Source organism: Callithrix jacchus, chromosome 12, assembly GCF_049354715.1.
Source record: "Callithrix jacchus isolate 240 chromosome 12, calJac240_pri, whole genome shotgun sequence".
NCBI lineage: Eukaryota > Metazoa > Chordata > Mammalia > Primates > Cebidae > Callithrix > Callithrix jacchus.
Window position 1 is genome coordinate 85,704,101 of NC_133513.1, and position 19,004 is coordinate 85,723,104.

Below are 19,004 nucleotides of genomic sequence, written 5' to 3' on the forward strand. Positions count from 1 at the left end.
TTTTTTTTCTTCATGTAAAGATAGTGTTTTTTTCCTTCATGACTTAAAAATTTCTAGGTATTTGGTCTCTACCACCCCCTCAACTGTTGGTTAATATTTCAATTGTCCCATATGGGCTTTTTAAATCTAGGAGATTGTGAACTAACATGTTTATTTTAATAAAGTTCTATAAAGTAAAAAAGGGAATTAAAGCTGGATTTGTCTTTTAAAAGAATAGCCAGTTTTATATCGATCTAAAGTTTAACCAGGTACTTTAGCTCTGTAAGTTTGGAGGAGGGGAGCTTCTTGAAACTGGCTTTTAAAATCTTGTTATCCATCTCTTTCTCTTTCTGCCTATACCAGAGGCATTCCAGAAAAGCAAAAGAAATCATAAATAGTGATCTGAGTGCAGATAGAAAATGCAGCAAAAGATAGGAGCAATCAGACTCTGAATTTTCTTTGCCCAGTGATAGAAGGGAAGCAGATTGAGTATGAGATGATTGTACATAGTTCTGAGGTTTAGGGTTCTCTCTCTTATCCAGCTGCCTTCTGGAATTGCTACCTCTCTTCATTTGTGTAGTGACCTATCTTCATCTGGTTAGATTCGGTAAATGTGTGAGACAGGAACAAGGGAACTGATTACAAACACTGGGGCAAAATGCAAAATGATAAATAAATATTTTTATATTGCTTTGAGAAAATTGACTTACAAGTGATATCATTAAGGCGTGTTATAGTTTTCTATGTCATAAGCATTTGCCTCTAATGTTAAGGAAGTTAAGAAGTATGTGTTACTGCCATGAATTATACATATTAAATATGAAACCCCTTTCCACTGGTTAGTATTTTACCTTTTTTTTTTTTTTTTTTTTTTTTTTAAATAGAGACAAGGTCTCCGTCACCCAGGCTGGAGTGCAGTGGTGCAATCATAGCTCACTGCAGCCTCAAACTCTTGGGCTCAAGTTATCCTCCTACCTCAGCCTCCTGAGTAACTAGGACTATAGGCACAAGCCACCATGCCCAGCTAAATTTTTTATTTTGGTAGAGACAGGGTCTCATGTTGCCTAGGCTGTTCTTTAACTCCTGGCCTCAAGTGATCCTCCTGCCTCAGCCTCCCAAACTGCTGGGATTATAGGCATGAACCACTGTACCCAGCCATGTTTTACATTTTAAAAATATATTCTGTGAATGTTTAATACACATTTTTTTTCTCCCTTACATACAAAAACTACAGTAAGTTAAGCCAACTTGGGCAGTTTGGAAGGCTTGGAATTCTGATATACTAATAGTCTCCATACAGTTCTTTTAGTAAGACATTTATTGAGCATTACTAGGCATACAACACAAGTAAGTGTAAGAAAATGGATATTTTTAGCCCCTTCTGGGTGCCAAGTACTGTTAGGTACTTTGTATTAATTATAGAAGCTTGTATAATGCTCAGACAGCCCTGTGAGATGGGGATGATTCTCATTTCGTAGGTAAGAAATTAGGTTAATTTGCTTAAGATGTAAAGATAGGTAAAATAGTGGGAATCAGAAACCTTTCTCCCAAACCTCTTCTGTTTTTTTTTTTTTCTATTAAGTAAATGGAAGTGCCAGTCCATATTCTCTATGACCCATTTCTTTGTTATTCATTATTAGCAGGAATAGTGATTTTTAAAATATTCACAAATTCCTGGACACTTTTATCATTGAGAAGTGAGGATCTATATCCCCTTCTCTGGCTCTGGGCAGACTTGTGACAGCTTTGACTCAGAGATTATAGTCAAAGTCATTTGAGAATTTAGACTTCTGAGACTAGGACATAAAAGCAATGTATTACTGCCTTTATTCCAAGCATGGAGCAATGTATTACTGCCTTTATTTTATGCTTGGATCCCTGTGCTGCTATGTAAGAAGCTCAGTTATTCTTTAGCCACGTGAGCACTTTTTTAGAGGAAACACTCAAGTGCTTGGCTTTGAGGTAGCCAAGCCACATGGAGAGGCTACCCATCCCCAGCGTCAGACATGTGAGTGAGGAAGCCTCCAGATGATTCTAACCTCCAGCTATTGAGTCTTATTGCCAGTCTTCAAGTCATTCCCAGCTGAGGTCACAGATATTGTAGTACAAAGTAATCTCCACTGTTTCCTGATCCATAGAACCTGTGAGTATAATGAAATGTTTGTTATTTTAGGTCACTAACTCAAAAATAGTAACTGGAACAGCAACCACATAAACACTTCTAGATTCCTATTTTTCCATATCCCCAGGTAGCTTTTCCTCCATGAAACCCTCTTTCTAACCAATATGATCTCTTCTTATTTGGTATACTTTTACTATACATGTTGTTAGTACTAATTTGTGCATGTTCATTCATTCATTATTGTATTTTCTTTATTTTATTTTATTTTATTTTTTGAGACAGAGTCTCACTCTGTCTCCCAGGCTGGAGTGCAGTGGTATGATCTTGGCTCACTGCAACCTCTGCCTCCTGGGTTCAAGTGATTCTCATGCCTCAGCCTCCTGAGTAGCTGGGATTATAGGCTTGTGCCACCATGCCCAGCTAATTTTTGTATTTTTAGTAGAGACAGGGTTTTACCATATTGGCCAGGCTTGTCTCGAACTCCTAACCTCAGGTGATCCACTTGCTGCAGCCTCCCAAAGTGCTGGGATTACAAGCGTGAGCCACCATGCCTGGTCGATTATTGTATTTTCTATCCTTATCTAGATTTTCTGTCCTCAACTAGATTATAAACAGTGGTTATTTCCTTTATTCATTTAACATGTGCTCATCTACTGCTTACTATGTGCCAAGCACTGTTCTAGGTTCTAGGGATACATCAGTGAAAGTAAACAGACATGAACTTCCTGCCTTCATTCCTTATCTGTGGGTTCCCCATCTTGCATTTAACCTATCATGGATCAAAATAATTGGAAAAAAAGATAGATAGTGTAACTGTACTGAACATGTACAGACTTCTTTTTCTTGCCTCTCCTCACTATGTCAGCTTTGTATTAGACCATCGAATGGGGAGAGAAGAAATATCTTGGAATTCTTGTTTCAATCCTACTGTGAAGCCAGGTATGCAAATAGATGTCTATCAATAGTTGGTTTTCCCCAGTCCACCACGGCAGTGAGGAGTAAGTGGTTAGTGTGAAAATTGGAGAGGGAGCCAAAGAAGCGTTAAAATGTGGAAATGGTACATTTTGATTATTCACCTGAGAATAATGTGTGGTCTGCTCTTGTTCAGTGGTCTGCTCTTGTTCAGTGTAGTGTTGAATAGATGCCTATTAGGTCCAGTTGATTTATATTGTGGATTAAGTCTTCTGCTTCTTCTGCCTGCTCAAATCTACCGTTGAACTCCTTTAGTGATTTTTTTTTACTTTACTTAGTGTAATTTTTTTTCTTTTTTGAGTTGGAGTCTCACTCTGTTGCAAGGCTGGAGTGCAGTGGTGCTGTCTTGGCTCACTGCAACCTCTGCCTCCTGGATTCAAGTGAATCTCCTGCCTCAGCCTCTTGAGAAGATCAATTACAGGCACAGACCACCTTGTCTGGCTAATGTTTTTCAGTAGAGATGTGGTTTCACCATGTTGGCCAGGCTGGTCTCAAACTCCTGACCTCAGGTGATCCACCTGCCTCGGCCTCCCAAAGTGCTGGGATTACAGGCATCGTTTATTTTATTTTTAATAGTTTCTATATATATTTTCTATTTGTTGATGTATTCTTACAGTTTTCCTTTAGTTCTTTAGATATGGTTTCCTTTTGTTCTTAAGGTTTTGCCTGTAAGTTCAACATCTGAGCTTACTCACAGACAGTTTCTATTGGTTGCTTTTTTTCCTGTGTGTGGGTCATACTTTGTTTCTTGGCATACCTTATAATTTTTTATTGATAACTGGACATTTAAAATAATATAAGGTGGCAACTTTGGAAGTTTTCTCCTCTCCCAGGGGTTTGTTGTTTCTCTCATTTGTTGTTTGTTTTGTGACCTTTCTGAACTAATCTGTAAGCCTGTGTTCTTTGTCATATGTGGCCATGGAAGTCTTTGCTTGGTTAGCTTAGTGATCAGCTAGTGATTGGATACAGATTTCCTTAAAAGCCTGGAAGCTTTAAGTCCCCTAGTCTTTGCCAAAGGGCTCTATGTACACATTGGGGTATGCTTTAAACACTGAAATAGGAAGTTAGTAAGTTTTCTTTGGCTTTTAATTTCTACTTGCACATGATAGTGGTGGGCTGGAGGAGTTCCCCAAATGCTGCTGGGACCTCAATCCCAGCCAGTGTCTAGACCCTTGACACCATTGTGAGAAGGAATTCAAGGATGAGTCAGAAAATAGGAAAGTATGGAGACTTAATTGCAAAACAAAAAGTACACATTCAAGAAAGGGGAATGCAGGCACACTCAAGAGAGAGTCACGCACAAGGGGTTTTGGGGCTACTACCTTTATGAGTTTTTTTAACCAAGGGATGACATATTCATTGAAGATTCCTGGAAAAAGGTGGAAAATTTTTGGAACTGTGGTGCCACCCATTTTTACACCAAATATGAGTGTTCCTAAAACTGACATGGCACTGGTAGGTGGGTGATTTAGTATGTTACAAGTGTACATTCAGACCTGGGTGAAACTTAGGTCAAATCTAGTATCATGTTAAGTCTAGTCAGTCTCAGCCAGCATGGTCTACACCATGTTTTTCAGGGTCTTATCAGCCCTTAGCTTCTGCAGCTATTTTAACAGTTTCCTTTGGCTAGTCATATAAAACTGCTGCCTGGAATTTTCTTTTCTCCTGTGACTACCATGTATTGTTTCTGTCTCACACAGAGCTTCAAGGTCAGCCATGAATGAGAGCTTAGAGCCTTCTTAGGTCTTTCCTGAGTATGTACACAGCCCTATGTATTTAGGTGGCCTTTCACATTCCCAGGAATCTGTTAGAGCTTTTCAAAACCATCTGTGGACATTTCATTCTCCAATTTTTCCTTTTAAGCCCTTTGGTTAACCTGTTGTTTGTCCCAGTTGTTACCCACCATCTCAGGCATCCTCCATGTTAAACTTACTGCCTTTGTTTTTGACAGCTGCCCCTCGGGAAAAGGCTTTTTATACTAGGCAAGTCCTGATTCAGGTCAAATAAAGACATCCCTGTAAATAGGCATAGAGTCTTCCAGGAAACTACCAGATAGGTCAAGTAATGATAATTTCCTGAGAATGTGGCTTTGAAGGAGGTGCAGCTGTGTTCTGTCCTCTTTGATGCCTGGCAGGTTGTAGGTTTCCACCAGAGTTATAGAATGTTGTCTTTCAAGAGTACTGTGCACATTAAAATTCTGCAAAGCTCATTTTCCTACCAAGATTCAGCTGTTTTTCTTGAATAAATGATCCCTGTATTTCTGCAAGTTTTGAGCTAATTTTCAGAGTTCTGAAAAAGTTGATTTTGACAGTTTTTGATAGTTTTCTTTTATGGATGAGAACATGTTTGGAGATTCTCCCTCTGCTAGTTTTGTTGACGTCACTCCTATTGTTTCTTTCTCCTCAGAGAAATGAACTATCTCAGTCTTTCTCTTCTGCCTCCACTCCTTCTTAAACTCAAAGCACCGACAGATATTCCATTTTTCCTGTGATAGTCCAACTTAATTGCTGTCGGTGAATTGGGGGTTAGAGGTGGTCTGTGTTCTTGGCAACTTCTGTTTTTTTACTTCTGTTTCTTCTAGGGTCCTCTTACAGTGGTGAGAACAAGTCAGGAATTAATATCTCATAAAGTATTCTATCACATAAAGACAAAAAAAGATGATAGGTTGGAAAGGACCTAAGAAAAGATGTGATATCCAGTCAAATAAATAGACTACTGCCAGAAAAAAAAAAAAAAAAAAAAACCAACAGTTTTCCTGGACTCTGAATAAATGACTAAAATATTAAACCTAAGGAAAATGTAAATTAAAATCTAGAATGTTAAGAACACTTGTTTTATTATCTGTTTCTTATGTTTTGTTGTTATTTTGTCCCATGTCAGGATGCTCGACATGCAGCAGAAGGAGAAATATACACCAAACTGAATCAAAAAATTGATGAATTTGTTCAGCTTGCTGATTATGACTGGACAATGTCTGAACCAGATGGAAGAGCTAGTGGTTATTTAATGGACCTTATTAATTTTTTGAGAAGCATCTTTCAAGTGTTTACCCACTTGCCTGTAAGTATAAAAATTTTCAAAAAATTGTTTTATGTTTGCTCACTAAAGTATATTTTAGAATTTAGTTTGATGTTTACTTGTGTAAACCACCTTCCTAGAGTGCATGTTTTCTTTTCCATTATTATAAATCCATTTGTAAGGAAATATAACTTAGCCAAATTGTTTGAAATTTTAATTTACTTTATTTTAACCAAAATAACTATAACGTTCTTTCCACCAAAATCAAGGCAAAACCCTGAAACTGACAATATAGACTTAAATATAAATAATCTCTAATACAAATAATTTTCATAGAAGTCAACATCATTAATGGCTTTTACAGTTAGAATGGACCAAGAAATTACTGGCTATTTTTGAGGCAAGAGAGTAAAAGTGAAACAGGAGCATTGTTCTATCCTGGCATGTGGTCATAGTGCATCTCATTTTGGACAGTTGGTTGATTAGACATTTTATAAAAAAAATATAGCAAGGACATTTGGGTATAAAGAAGCTGAAATACTGGATTCTTCAGATGAGGACTACAAAGACTAAAAGTGGGAGGAACATACTCTTATTAGGTATATCCAGAAATTTAAAAAAAAACTGTTAAAACATGAATGCAGTTATTTTATACAAAAAATAGTGGAAGACATTAACCTTTTATCTTAAGATATAGTTGAACACAAGAATAAAGTGTTTAACCCATTTATGCTGGAGGTTGCAAATTTTTTGTGAGAAAAATCAGACCTTGTAGGTAACCTTGAGCAGTAGGATATAAATAACTCCCACAACCATAGCGTTCCAATAATGGAATGCTAGGCATAAACGGGTTAATCTGGAACCTACACAGTTGCCTCTAGCCACCCTCTCCCTGTTTGGAATGGGGAAAAAAAGACTTTTCTTCATCCTTTATTCTTTCCCCACCAAAGAACCGATTAGAAAAGTTGAGAGAAGGTGTTACACACTTAAAAAAAAAATTAATGGGAGACTATCTTAAAGAGATTATTATCATGGATCTGGGCCAGAGAACTTTAGAAGCTTACCCAGGGATGATACTGTATTTCCAGTTTCTGTCTTTGAACTGAAAAAAGAAATCTATAAATATATTTAATTTTTCTATCAACTAATTTCTATAGAAGTGCTTTTTTATATAGTTTATACTAAATAATTGTTAAATTAATTTGGATTCACCTTATCAGTATAAATCTCCATGCTTCCAGCCAGAAGCAGTCTTCAAGAACAAACCCATGCACATGCTTTCAGACACACCCACATGTTTTATATTTTAATATATGTGTCATGTATTTGCTTTGACGTGATGGGTAGGAATTTTGTACATAAATGGAATAGGATTAAGGGAGATTATATGTTAGAAATGTTTGCGGTAAATGTCTCACCTTCCAAGATCACCTTCTAGGCTGACATCCTAGAGGAAATTCTGCTTTTTTGTAAGACATACTCTGGTGACTTTGAAAGAAATAGACTCCTGGTCTAACTAGATCAATCTTCTATCTATTATGACATTTTATTTATTTACTTATTTTGAGATGAAGTCTTGCTCTTGTTACCCAGGCTGGAGTGCAGTGACGTGATTGAGGCTCACTGCATCCTCCGCCTCCTGGCTTCAAGCGATTCTCCTGCCTCAGCTTCTCGAGTAGCTGGGATTACAGGTGTGTGCCACCATACCCAGATAATTTTTGTATTTTAGTAGAGATGGGGTTCCACCATGTTGGCCAGGCTGGTCTTGAACTCCTGACCTCTGGTGATCCACCTACCACAGCCTCCCAAAGTGCTGGGATTACAGGCGTGAGCCACTGTGCCTAGCCTTTTATGACATTTTGTATGGCTTTAGCTGAGTCTTCATATGCCATTTTGGATTTTTATGTCATCTAACATTGATTTTTTTCTATAAAGGAAATAAATTTTTATACAATGTAGACCAGTAAGTTCAACAATAAATATAAGGCATAACCATATCAAAAGAAAATAATAGTTTACACCTAAGAAAAAAGAAAAGTGGGCTGGGTGCATTGGCTCACACCTGTAATCCCAGTACTTCAGGAGGCCAAGGTGGGAGGACCACTTGAGCCGAGGAGTTTGAGAATAGCCTGGGCAACATGGTGAAACCCAGTCTCTACAAAAATTAACTGGACACGATGGCATGTACTTTTTATTTTGGCTATGTGGGAGACTGAGGTAGGAGAATAGCTTGAGCCTGGGAGGTGGAGGCTCCACTGAGCTGTAATCATGCCACTGTGCTCCAGCATGGGTGACAGAGTGAGACCTTATCTCAAAAAAAAGAGAGAGAGAAAAATGGTCCTAACAGGAGTATATTGTTATTCAAGGATGAACTAAAAGCATAATTTTCAAGCAAAAATAGTAAATCATTGACTCTGGTAAATTTTGGAGTCAATAGAGTGGTTATATTATGGCTTTTTGTATAGTTTTCTAAGATCCTGAAATTGTATAGAGTATTCAACTAGTTTTTTTAAGCAACAAGAAAAGGTAGAGGCATTAAATCTATTCTTTTTCTAGATAAAGTATGGCATTACGTTAAGCTACCATTTTTATTTAAATGTTTTCAGTTGAAAATGATTTCTTGGTTTCAGGTTATTCTTGGACTCCAATAGGGTAAAAGGCCAATTCTGGACTTCTTCAACCCTCAAAGAAGCTTCAGAAGAAGCTTATCACATTTAACCCCAAATCAGTCTGCTTAAGCAGAACACGCCATCCTACTTACAGACATGAGTTTAGTGCTTCTGGTTTGGGACCCCATGCCCTGTCTTTGGTTTTGGTAGTGTTCAGGAACAATGGAGTCTGTTAGTGTCAGTGGAAGTTGAGAAACTAAGGGCCTCTCTTTAAAGTAGTGCAAATATTGGCCAATAATGCAAAAATTTGGACCTTTTCTAGGATAGAGGTGACTTTCTCACCCCCAACTCTGAAAGTTACCTAAGATTGAATATTTGTAGCTTAAAATTTCTATCGTTAGCTTCACTGAGTATTTTGTTTCTGTCAGTCCCTTGCTGTTGTTACAAAAATAATCTTTTCTTTCTTTTCTCTCTCACTGTGTCTTTCTTTTCTTTTGGCGAAGTCTTGCTCTGTCACCCAGGCTGGAGTGCAGTGGCACAACCTTGGCTAATTGCAACCTCCGCCTTGAGGTTCAAGTGATTCTCCTGCTTCAGCCTCCCAAGTAGCTGGGACTACAGGTGCAGGCCATCATGCCTGGCTAATCAGAATGTTTTCTTAGTCAAAGATTATCATGATGTGCAATTGCTGACTACCATTGCCCAGTGAAAAGTTCCATTTGTTCCAGAAAAGTTATGATCTATCCAATGAAATTTTGTTCTCTGCTCACAGGATATGAGAACTCTACAAATTAATAGATCATAATGGTTTTGATGGAGCCTAGGGAAAGAATTTCGCAGATTGTGATAGCCGTGGAAACCTATAGGGTTTGAAAAACCACAATAACCCAAATAACATTCACTTTAAATACCTCTTATGTCCAAGGTTAGATGAGTGAGAGAATTGACTACTCCCCTTGCTGGCCATGGTGGCTCACACCTGTAATCCCAACACTTTGGGAGGCGGAAGCAGGAGGATCACTTGAGCCCACGAGTTGGAGAACAGCCTGGACAATATAGTGAAACTTGTCTCTACAAAAAATTTAAAAGATAGTCTATTGGGAGGTTAAGGCAGGAGGATTGCTTGAATCCAAGAGGCAGAGGCTCCAGTGAGCCAAGATCATGCCACTGCACTCCAGCCTGGACAACAAAGGGAGACCCTGTCTCAAAGAAAAAAAAAAATTCCCCTCACCTGTGTCTCTTAAGTGTTTGCCAGTGGAAGCCTATGCAGAGGATGGAAAAGTTAAGAGCTTCCTTGATTCAGCTGCATTTTTCTGTGCTCTGGCTGAGAAGGCGGGCTCTCTTCTGGCTATAGGAATTAACAGCAAGCTGAATAGTATTGATACAAATAATGAATATTTTTCTATTACCCAAAATGTTAAGTTTCCCTGCTAAATATATTATTTTCCTCAAAGGAATTTGCCTTTTTATTCTAATTGAATAATAAATTTTATTATACTATTTGAACAATAAATTTTATTATTCTATTTGAATAATAAAAAGGCAAATTCCCTTGAGAAATGTTTGTCTTTTATTGTTCCTAGAGGCCTGAATGCTTAAGTGAGGATGTGCATAGGATAGGATGGGCTGTAGAGTTAGAAATACTTTATATTTGAACTTTATATTTGTAATTTACTAGCTATGGGATCCTGGCAAGTTGCTTAATCTCTGAGCCTCATCCCTTCTGCAAAATGAGTGTAATGCATTTTTTTTTTTCCATAGGACTATCATAAGATCAATGAAAATAGTTTGTAGAAGAGTTGTCTGGCAGGGTACTTGGCAGAAAGTGGGTACTGTTCATAAGTGTTAGTTTGGTCTTTTATTCTCCCTTCTTCCCTTGTTACAGGTTTAAAACCCTTTATAGTATTAGTTTCATTGTATAATGAAACTTTTTCCACTTTTTTTGTTATATTTATGCCTGTGTTTTAAACTTGTTATTAATTTTTGGTCTTATGCCTTTGTGTTATATAGCCATTTGAAAATGTTCTTTATTAATTGTGAAAGGCATTCATTGCAAGGCATATTTGTTTAAATCGTTATTATAGCTTGAGTTGCAGTGCTTACATTTGCTAACAGTCAGATACTAGCTAATGCCAGTGAGGTCTGATTAATATATAAGTATAATTTTATTTCTAAATTAGTACCCTTGGGAATCAGCAATTTTCAATATTTAAAATGTGTAAGTTACCCTTCTTTCTAATAATGTTTTTCCTGAAAATTAGAAAACATAGACAAGTATAGAGAAGAAGAGAAAAATTATCTTTATCTTGTTAAAAGATCATCACCTGTACTCCCAGTTACTTGGGAGGCTGAGGCAGGAGCATGGCTTAAAGCTGGGAGGCAGAGGTTGCAGTTAAGTGAGATTGTGCCATTGCACTCCAGCCTGGGCGACAGAGCAAGACTTTGTCTCAAAAAAAAACATCACTGTTAACATTTTGGCAAAGTATTCTTCAGGTTCTCTTTTTCTGTGCATTTATGACACTCTTCTAAGGTAAATTTGTAAACAAGCTTTGTTTTTTAAACAAGATTTTATATTAGCCAGAAAATTTAAACCAGAAGAATTTTAAAAAACATTGAACATTCATTCACCACTGGCATGAATATAAGTAGAATAAGTTCTTGAGCAGCTTGAACATATCTTGTTATTCTTCATGACTGCCAAATGGAACTCAGTAACGTTTTACTGTGCACTTATTGCCTAACCACCAGCACTGGTCTGTTTCTGGAAATAACATCTAACATTTTCTTCCTTTATTAATGTTAATCACATACTCATTTTCATGAAGATCGTTTATTGATTTACAGTCAATAGAGGAGACATATAAATGATACTGAGTTTTAAAAAGTTCCTCACATGTGTTTTTCACTAAACGTACCCAATTTATCCAAATATTTATACTAACAGTAGTTATCTTTTATGGTAGAAGTGAATAGATGATCTGGAATGATCAGTTTATTCATATTTCTTCCTTTTTAGAAACTCTCCATTGTTTTGTCTTTAACTGTAATGTAATCTTTGCTTAATTTTGCTACTACTCTGGGATTATTAAATTAGTAGGTAAATTCTGGTTCTATTTGAATTTTAAATATCAAAACATTTATTCCCAGAAAGATATCTTTTCCTTTGCTTTCAAATATGCTTAACTTTTGATTTTCTGCATTAATGGAAGTGCAGATGGACAATTTAAAAAATAGGCAAGATCTTTTGTAATAATATGAATTTACTGTTGGCATATGCTTCTCTGATTACTTGGTAATTTGGGTATTTTTTCAAGAAAATCACTATCTTATTACCGGCATATCTCACATCAGAGATTAGATGCCTAAAAAGCTATTCGTTAAAAGAACGTCTATTAACAGGAGTATTCCTCTGAATATATTTTACTCTATGATTAGAAATGCCTTCCTACCAATAGTAAATGGCCTCAAGATCATGGTGGGAAATACATATTTCAAGAGCCAATTGTGCACACTTCTTTCCAACTGTGCATTTCAGTGGCCTCACATTGGTAGCCATGTAAGAGTGGTTAGAACATTTATTAAAAAAAGGTGCAAATTAAGGCTTTTTCCCCAGAGAATCATTGTTACACATTTACTAGCACACCACTAAATAAAACATGACTTTTAAAATCATGCTGTCAAAGAAAAATATTTTTTATTAACTCAAGAAATCAAGAATAATATATGCTCAATTATAAGATTAAAAATGTTATAGTAGAAACTACTTTCAAGATGGGGAAATGTACAAGTGTTACTTGATTTAAAAATTCAGTGTCTGCTTGTCCATCAGTCCCATTTAAGGTAATTCTCTTTTCAGGTATTTGCTTTGAAGAATTTTTTCCTTGATTTAATTGTTTGCTTTGGGTTGTAGTGTTTTACTGATGTGCCAAGTTAGTGTCCCTTGTAAATTCTTTTTGCTTAGAGCCACAGTCTCTTTTCCCACTAAATGTATCTGATGTCACTACATATCTGCATTTTTAGTTTCCATTAATGGTTTTAGAACATAATACTCTTCCTTTAATTGAGAAACAAATATATGTTCAAGAAGAAATAAAAATACATTATTTGGATATAAAATCATTCTCTCCTTAATAATTTTTTCTGAGAATTCAGCATGATTTTGAAATTTTGAGATAGGGGTTTTAGGCCTGATTCTTCTGGTTAACCACCATTTTGAAAGCAGACACGTTAACCTCTAGATTAATTTGCCAATGTCTACTTTATTTCATACAGCTAAAAATAAAGGATGTTCTGTTTTAACTTGCTTTCATTCTGGTTAATACATGTAAATATTGTGATAAGTAGTCCAGAAGAGTTTGGAATGGAAAATAGCACCTCTCCTCTTCCTTTCCCCACCTCCATTCCCAGTCTTCCAGACTGCCATTTTTCACCATTTGGATTTATTTCTTCTGGTGGTTATCTTAATTAAAAAACAGAATATCTAGTGATCCTATTAATATAGCAACCTCTCTTTCCCCTTTTTTAAACTATTGATTTTATATTTTAAAATTTCTTCTGTTTCTTTCTTCTTCTTTTTTTTTTTGAGACAGCATTTACTATGTTGCCCAGGTTGTATGTAGTGCATTGGCGTGGGGGATCTTGGCTCACTGCAACCTCCTCCCTCCGGGTTCAAATTATTTTTGTATCCCAGCTTCCAGAGTAGCTGGAATTAAAGGCATGAGCCACCACACCCTGCTGGTTTTTTTTATTTTTAGTAGAGATGGGGTTTCACTGTGTTGTCCAGGCTGGTCTTGAACTCCTGGCCTCAAGTGATCCACCTGCATTGTCCTCTCAAAGTGAGAGAATTAGAGGCACAAGCTACTGCACCCAGCCTATTTCTTTTTTTTTTTTTCCCCACTTTTACCAAATGAAAAAGATTTTAATGTAAGGCAGTACTCAAAGATCTTCGTAAAGACTTCTGAACAAATGGTATTCACTGCAGCCTATTTAATAACTAGAGGTTGCGATGAGCTGAGATTGCGTTATTGCACTCCAGCTTGGACAACAGAGTGAGTCCCTGTCTCAAAAATTTCTTTATAGAAAATAATTATAATGGACTTCCGATTCTTTCTACTTTAATCAGTATCTTAATTCCCTTCTATTTAAAATAAAGGAGTTAGCCTCCCTCTCCTTTGCTCCATCAGTTCTTCCATCTGTTCTCTTCTGATAGCAGTACTATTATTATTATTATTATTATTTTTTTTTTTTTTTTTTTGAGACGGAGTTTCGCTCTTGTTACCCAGGCTGGAGTGCAATGGCGCAATCTTGGTTCACCGCAACCTCCGCCCCTTGGGTTCAGGCAATTCTCCTGCCTCAGCCTCCTGAGTAGCTGGGATTACAGGCACACGCCACTGTGCCCAGCTAATTTTTTGTAATTTTAAGTAGAGACGGGGTTTCACCATGTTGACCAGGTTGGTCTCGATCTGCCGACCTCGTGATCCACCCGCCTCGGCCTCCCAGTACTATTATTTTTATCTTTATTTGGGTTGTTAGTATTTACATTCTGTTTGACAACCACAATCAAATCTATCCTTTCCCTTAGGCTGGCGTTCCAAGCTAAACACCAGTAAACAGTTCTGGTGTTTGTTCCCTTTACACAAAGCATAGTATGCTTGGATTTTTTGTTTTCCTTTCATTTTTGGTTCTAGTATCCAAGTTCTGGGCATTTGAAGAAGAATAATTCTAGCATCATGGTCAAATAGATTTTTTTTAATTAGATTCCATTATTTAATGAAATATACACATTTGCATTGGCTTAATATTTAAAACATTATTTGTTTCCTTTTTGGTAAGTGAGTATTGTACTTTCATCATATTAAGTGTTCTAATTTCCTTTACTTCAGTTTTGTGAAAATGTCTTCTTTCCAGGAGGCATCTCTTTAAGAGGTCTTTGTCCGTAACCTGTACCAGTTGCTGTCTAGAATTGGGGCATAGCTATTGTCCTGGGACTTTCCTTCTTTGCTCTCCTGTGTTAGGAACTGTTTCTTAGATCCAGTGCTTCTTTGTTTCGTTGTTGTTGTTTAAATACTTAACCAGTTGGTTTTGTGGAATTCCCACAAAACTTCCTCAGAACTTCAGTAACTTTCCCACAAAAGGGAAGTATACTATTTAAGTCCTTGCATGTTCGAAAATGTCTTCTTCTGTCTTCATGCTTGATTGATAGTTTAGCTGGTTATATAATTATAGGTTGATGAGCTTTTTCTCTGATGACTTTCATTGCATTTCTCCATTGTCTTCTGGCATCTAGGTTTTAGTGTCTGTTTCAAAATTTCAATTCTGCAGCCTGAGCAACATGGTGAAACCCTGTCTCTACAAAAAGTCAGCCGGGTGTGGTGGCACACACCTGTAGTCCTAGCTGCTTGGGAGACGAAGGTGGGAGGAGTGCTTGAGCCCAGGAAATCTAGGCTGCATTGAGCCGTGATTGTATCACTGCACTCCAGCTTGGGCAACAGAGCCAAACTTGTCTCAAAAAAAAAATTTGAATTTTAAGAAACATCATAAGAAGGTGTTACCACCTTCTCCCTCTTCTTCCTTTTGCCCCCATCCCCCTCTGCTCTCCTATCCTCCCTTTACTTCTTCCTACACCAGGGGCCTCAGCTATCCCCAAAATATTCTTTCATTAGGGAAATTGCCTGTGCTCTCTGGCTCTCTGCCCCTCTGGCTGGGAGATCATTGGTATAATTGTTTCAGAAATCTTCAGTCATTTTCCCTGTTTTCCATCTGTTTCTCAATATCCTCTTTCATACCTGCAACTCTGGACTTCTAATGCACAGCTGGCTCCCAGCTCTAATGTATGACTTCTCTGTTAGTATATAATGGGCAGTGGTTTTCTTTTCTCTGTTTCATCTGCTTTCTGTCTTGCAGAAAGCACTCCTTGATGAATTCCCACATACACCTTCATTTTTTTGCTGTTAAAATCATTTTATTCTTTTTTGCAATTGCATACTTTTGATTTTACTTGTATCTCAGGATGGATGGGAAGCAGACACATTAACTTCTGAACGACTTGCTTTCTTCTCCTAGAAGTAAAATGATTGGATTAGATCATCTCTAAAGTCCCTGTGTATAGTATTGTATGTTTCTAAGCATGATTCTTTCAGACAGATGTAAAGTTTCAGTCCAAATGTGGATTTATTTATTCTGACACCTCATGTCCTCCTTTAGCTCTGCACTTTTCTGCCTTTTATTTTTTGGTTCACACTTTTTTCTAAGTATATGGGTTCAGATGGCCTTTTACATGATTGAAAACTACAAAGGAAAAAGCTAATAGTCAACAGTACAAGAGTGGCTTTAATAACCCTTTATTTTATGTGACAGTAGAAAGAATTGAAAAAGCAGCTTTTAAATTATGGCATATGCAGCTTTGAATAAATTTATGTGTTTTCCCTATCAAATGAAAACATAACCATATATTTATGGTTTGTGTGTGTGTGTGTGTGTGTGTGTGTGTGTATATATATATGTATATATATCTCCTCAAAATTGTTTTATTTGAACGTTAATTTTTAAAAATTTACAATGGCATTGAATAATGTTAATCTGATTTATTGAATCTAATTTATATAAAAATGATATATTGTGAATTATGATACTTTCATTATCACATCCTGTGACATGGTAGTTATATGTTGAATCTTGTTAACTGACTTCGACTAGGTTACTAAATTTTATCTGAATTTCATCTTCACTTTGTGGCCTTTATATCTCCTAAGACATCTTTATGTACACTTGGAAAGATTATGGAAAATGTAGTTGAATAAAATAACTATGATGGTGGGATAATTTTACTAATGCAAACAAAATTGAAGTTAATCTAGAAAAAAGTTTGTGTTTATCTAGGGTCTAGTCCAGTCTTCCAGAAGAGTTCTTTGGCTAACACGACTGCTGTCCCACTACTTTCTAGGGTTAATTAGGTTGACCAGCCTGGCTAGTGAGTATCTCTCTTCCTCCATTTCTGCTTATGGTTTCTTCTTTACTCATTGTGTATTTGGTGAATAGGGCAGCAGGGGACCTTCAGTTCCACTAATACATAAATTCTGAGTTTCATTGACCTAATATAATATAATAAATATAATATAATATAACATAATATAATATAGTTAAATCCATGTGTCTGGGTAAATTTCTTCTAAAAAAAGTGCTTAAATACCATATATTTTATTATTAAAATTTGAAAAGTAAACTACGTAATTTAAAAAATTAAATAGTACTTTAAGGATATTTTAATTAATTATTATTATTTTACAAAATTAATGTTTAATTGATTCTTAATGTTTTTGAGGAACAAACCAGTACTTTACAATTAGTACAGAACTACAGCAGGGGCATATATGTATTTAAATTGAGACGAGTGACTTAGTTTTTACTTTGGCTTGCTACTTGCTCCTTAGGGGAGATAAAACATTTAAATAATTAGCTGTAAAATAATTTAGTATGCCATCTTTCCTTGAGTAATTTATTTAATCTATTTTAGCAGATAATGTGAAGATGTAAACTTACCCTAAACATTTTCAGAATCATATATTCTCTATAATTTTGTCATTTGTGAAGAAATTGGCATTTCTTTCTGTATTAAAATCATCTGTGGGAAGAGCTTCTTGTTAAATATTTAGATTCTAGTGCTTGGCCCTAGACCTAACTGAACTAAAATTTCTGAAGCTTAAGAAGCTGAATTTTTTGCTTACTGTTTGAGAATCACTGCTTTATAGCACAGAACCTTGTCAAAGAACTGATGTGTTCTAAATTTGCTTGTTCAGTAGAGATAACTGCTAAAGCTCTTGGTATTTTAATTCTGACTAGACAACTTGATGAGAGAGACAAAAGTTTGGAGGAGGATTTGTCTGATTAACGTGGATGTAAAAACTCATGCATAAATCTTCAAAATAAAAAATGATGGTCACATTTATGTGATAAATGAATGCCTCTAAATTAGCAGCACACACAGAATGAACTTGCTTGTTTTAGAGTATATTTCCTTTTGCTACTTTAAACACTGATTCTGCTGTTATTAGAATACATTTTCCTTTTTTATTTGATTGCCTTGCTGACTTCCTTCTCAGACTCACAACAATGATCACGCAGCCATGTCGGTAAGTAGATATAAACTAAAGCTAGCATGTAAATTAGAAAATAATGAACTTCCTGCAGGCTTATTTTTCTCTCCTTAGGTATTTAAATTAAAGGCTAATTACTTTGGCAGCATCCTTGATATATTTTTAGTTCCGTGGAAACCTAAATTTGAAGGTAGTATAGTTGTTTGTGAAGCAATCAAGATTCTCTGGGATTAAATTGTGAAAGCACTGGACTCACCTCAAATGCATCTTAATATTAAGATGCATTTGGAAACTTCTCTGTGATCTTTCCTCATCTGTAAAATGAGGTCTATGGCAACATATACCCTACAGATTTTTGTGAGGTTAAAAAATCTAAAATGTTTAGAAAAGTACTTGGCATATAATAAATACTTGAAAAATATTAGTTGTTATTGTTACTTGTATCAAAAGTGGTTTGTGCTTTTCCTGAATGCTTTTTTTCTACAGCCTGATCCGAAACTGTGCTTGTAGAAATCTAACCCAGTGTATGACCCAGTGTGATTCATGACCCAGTGCAGATATTTCTTTCTCACCCCAGCCCAGTATTGCTCTTCTGAATTGCTTAGCGCTTAACCTTTTTTGATGGTTTTATCATATTTTGTGTTTTTTTTCCATATTTGTTTTTCTTTTTCACCTTTACTTGTGAGCTCTTGACAGAATAAGAACTAGCAAGTATTCTTTGAATGTATAAATACTGAAAATTCTTCTTAGGGAAAAACAAAATCTTATGTAGCATTTGAAATGTAAATGTTCCTAACATATATCCTCTCCTTTCTGTTCTTACTCCTGTTACTGAAATTCCTTTTACTCTTTTAAAATCCCATCCCAGTTATTCTATCAACTAGAAATAGTATTTACTGCAACCCTATTCCCACAACCTAAGGCTTGGCCTAGTGAACATTACTTCTTCAGTAAACCCTTATCATTCAGGATGAGTATACATCAAAACTTTGAAAAATCCCCAGATTTGAGAATACTGCTATGCTATATAATTACTTTTAGAAAATGCTATAAAATGCAATTGACTCTGGAGACCATTTAGGTTAACTAACAGAAGAAAGCAAAGACACATTGAGTTAGGAAGGTTGAGTCTTTGTTTTTGTGTGTTTTCCTTTAATTTTAAGTTCCAGGGTACATGTGCGGGATGTGCAGGTTTGTTACATAGATAAACATGTG

The 19,004-nt window shown here is 36.1% G+C and overlaps 1 protein-coding gene across 28 annotated transcripts in view; it reads left to right on the plus strand.

The window, feature by feature from the left end:
• The window catches only part of EXOC6 (exocyst complex component 6), a 364,881-nt gene that overhangs the window by 272,844 nt on the left and 73,033 nt on the right, over positions 1-19,004 (plus strand). For 18 of the 28 annotated variants that reach the window (XR_013525005.1, XR_013525006.1, XR_013525007.1 and 15 more), the window contains one exon: positions 5,954-6,133. Coding sequence is in view for 25 of the 28 variants with exons in the window: in XM_078346041.1 (XP_078202167.1) it covers positions 5,954-6,133 (180 nt within the window). In the remaining 3 variants the exon portion in view is untranslated. Of the gene's footprint in view, positions 1-5,953; positions 6,134-17,795; positions 17,826-19,004 lie in introns of all 28 variants that reach the window. The other 10 variants (XM_054243102.2, XM_078346040.1, XM_078346049.1 and 7 more) reach the window with 1 other exon arrangement.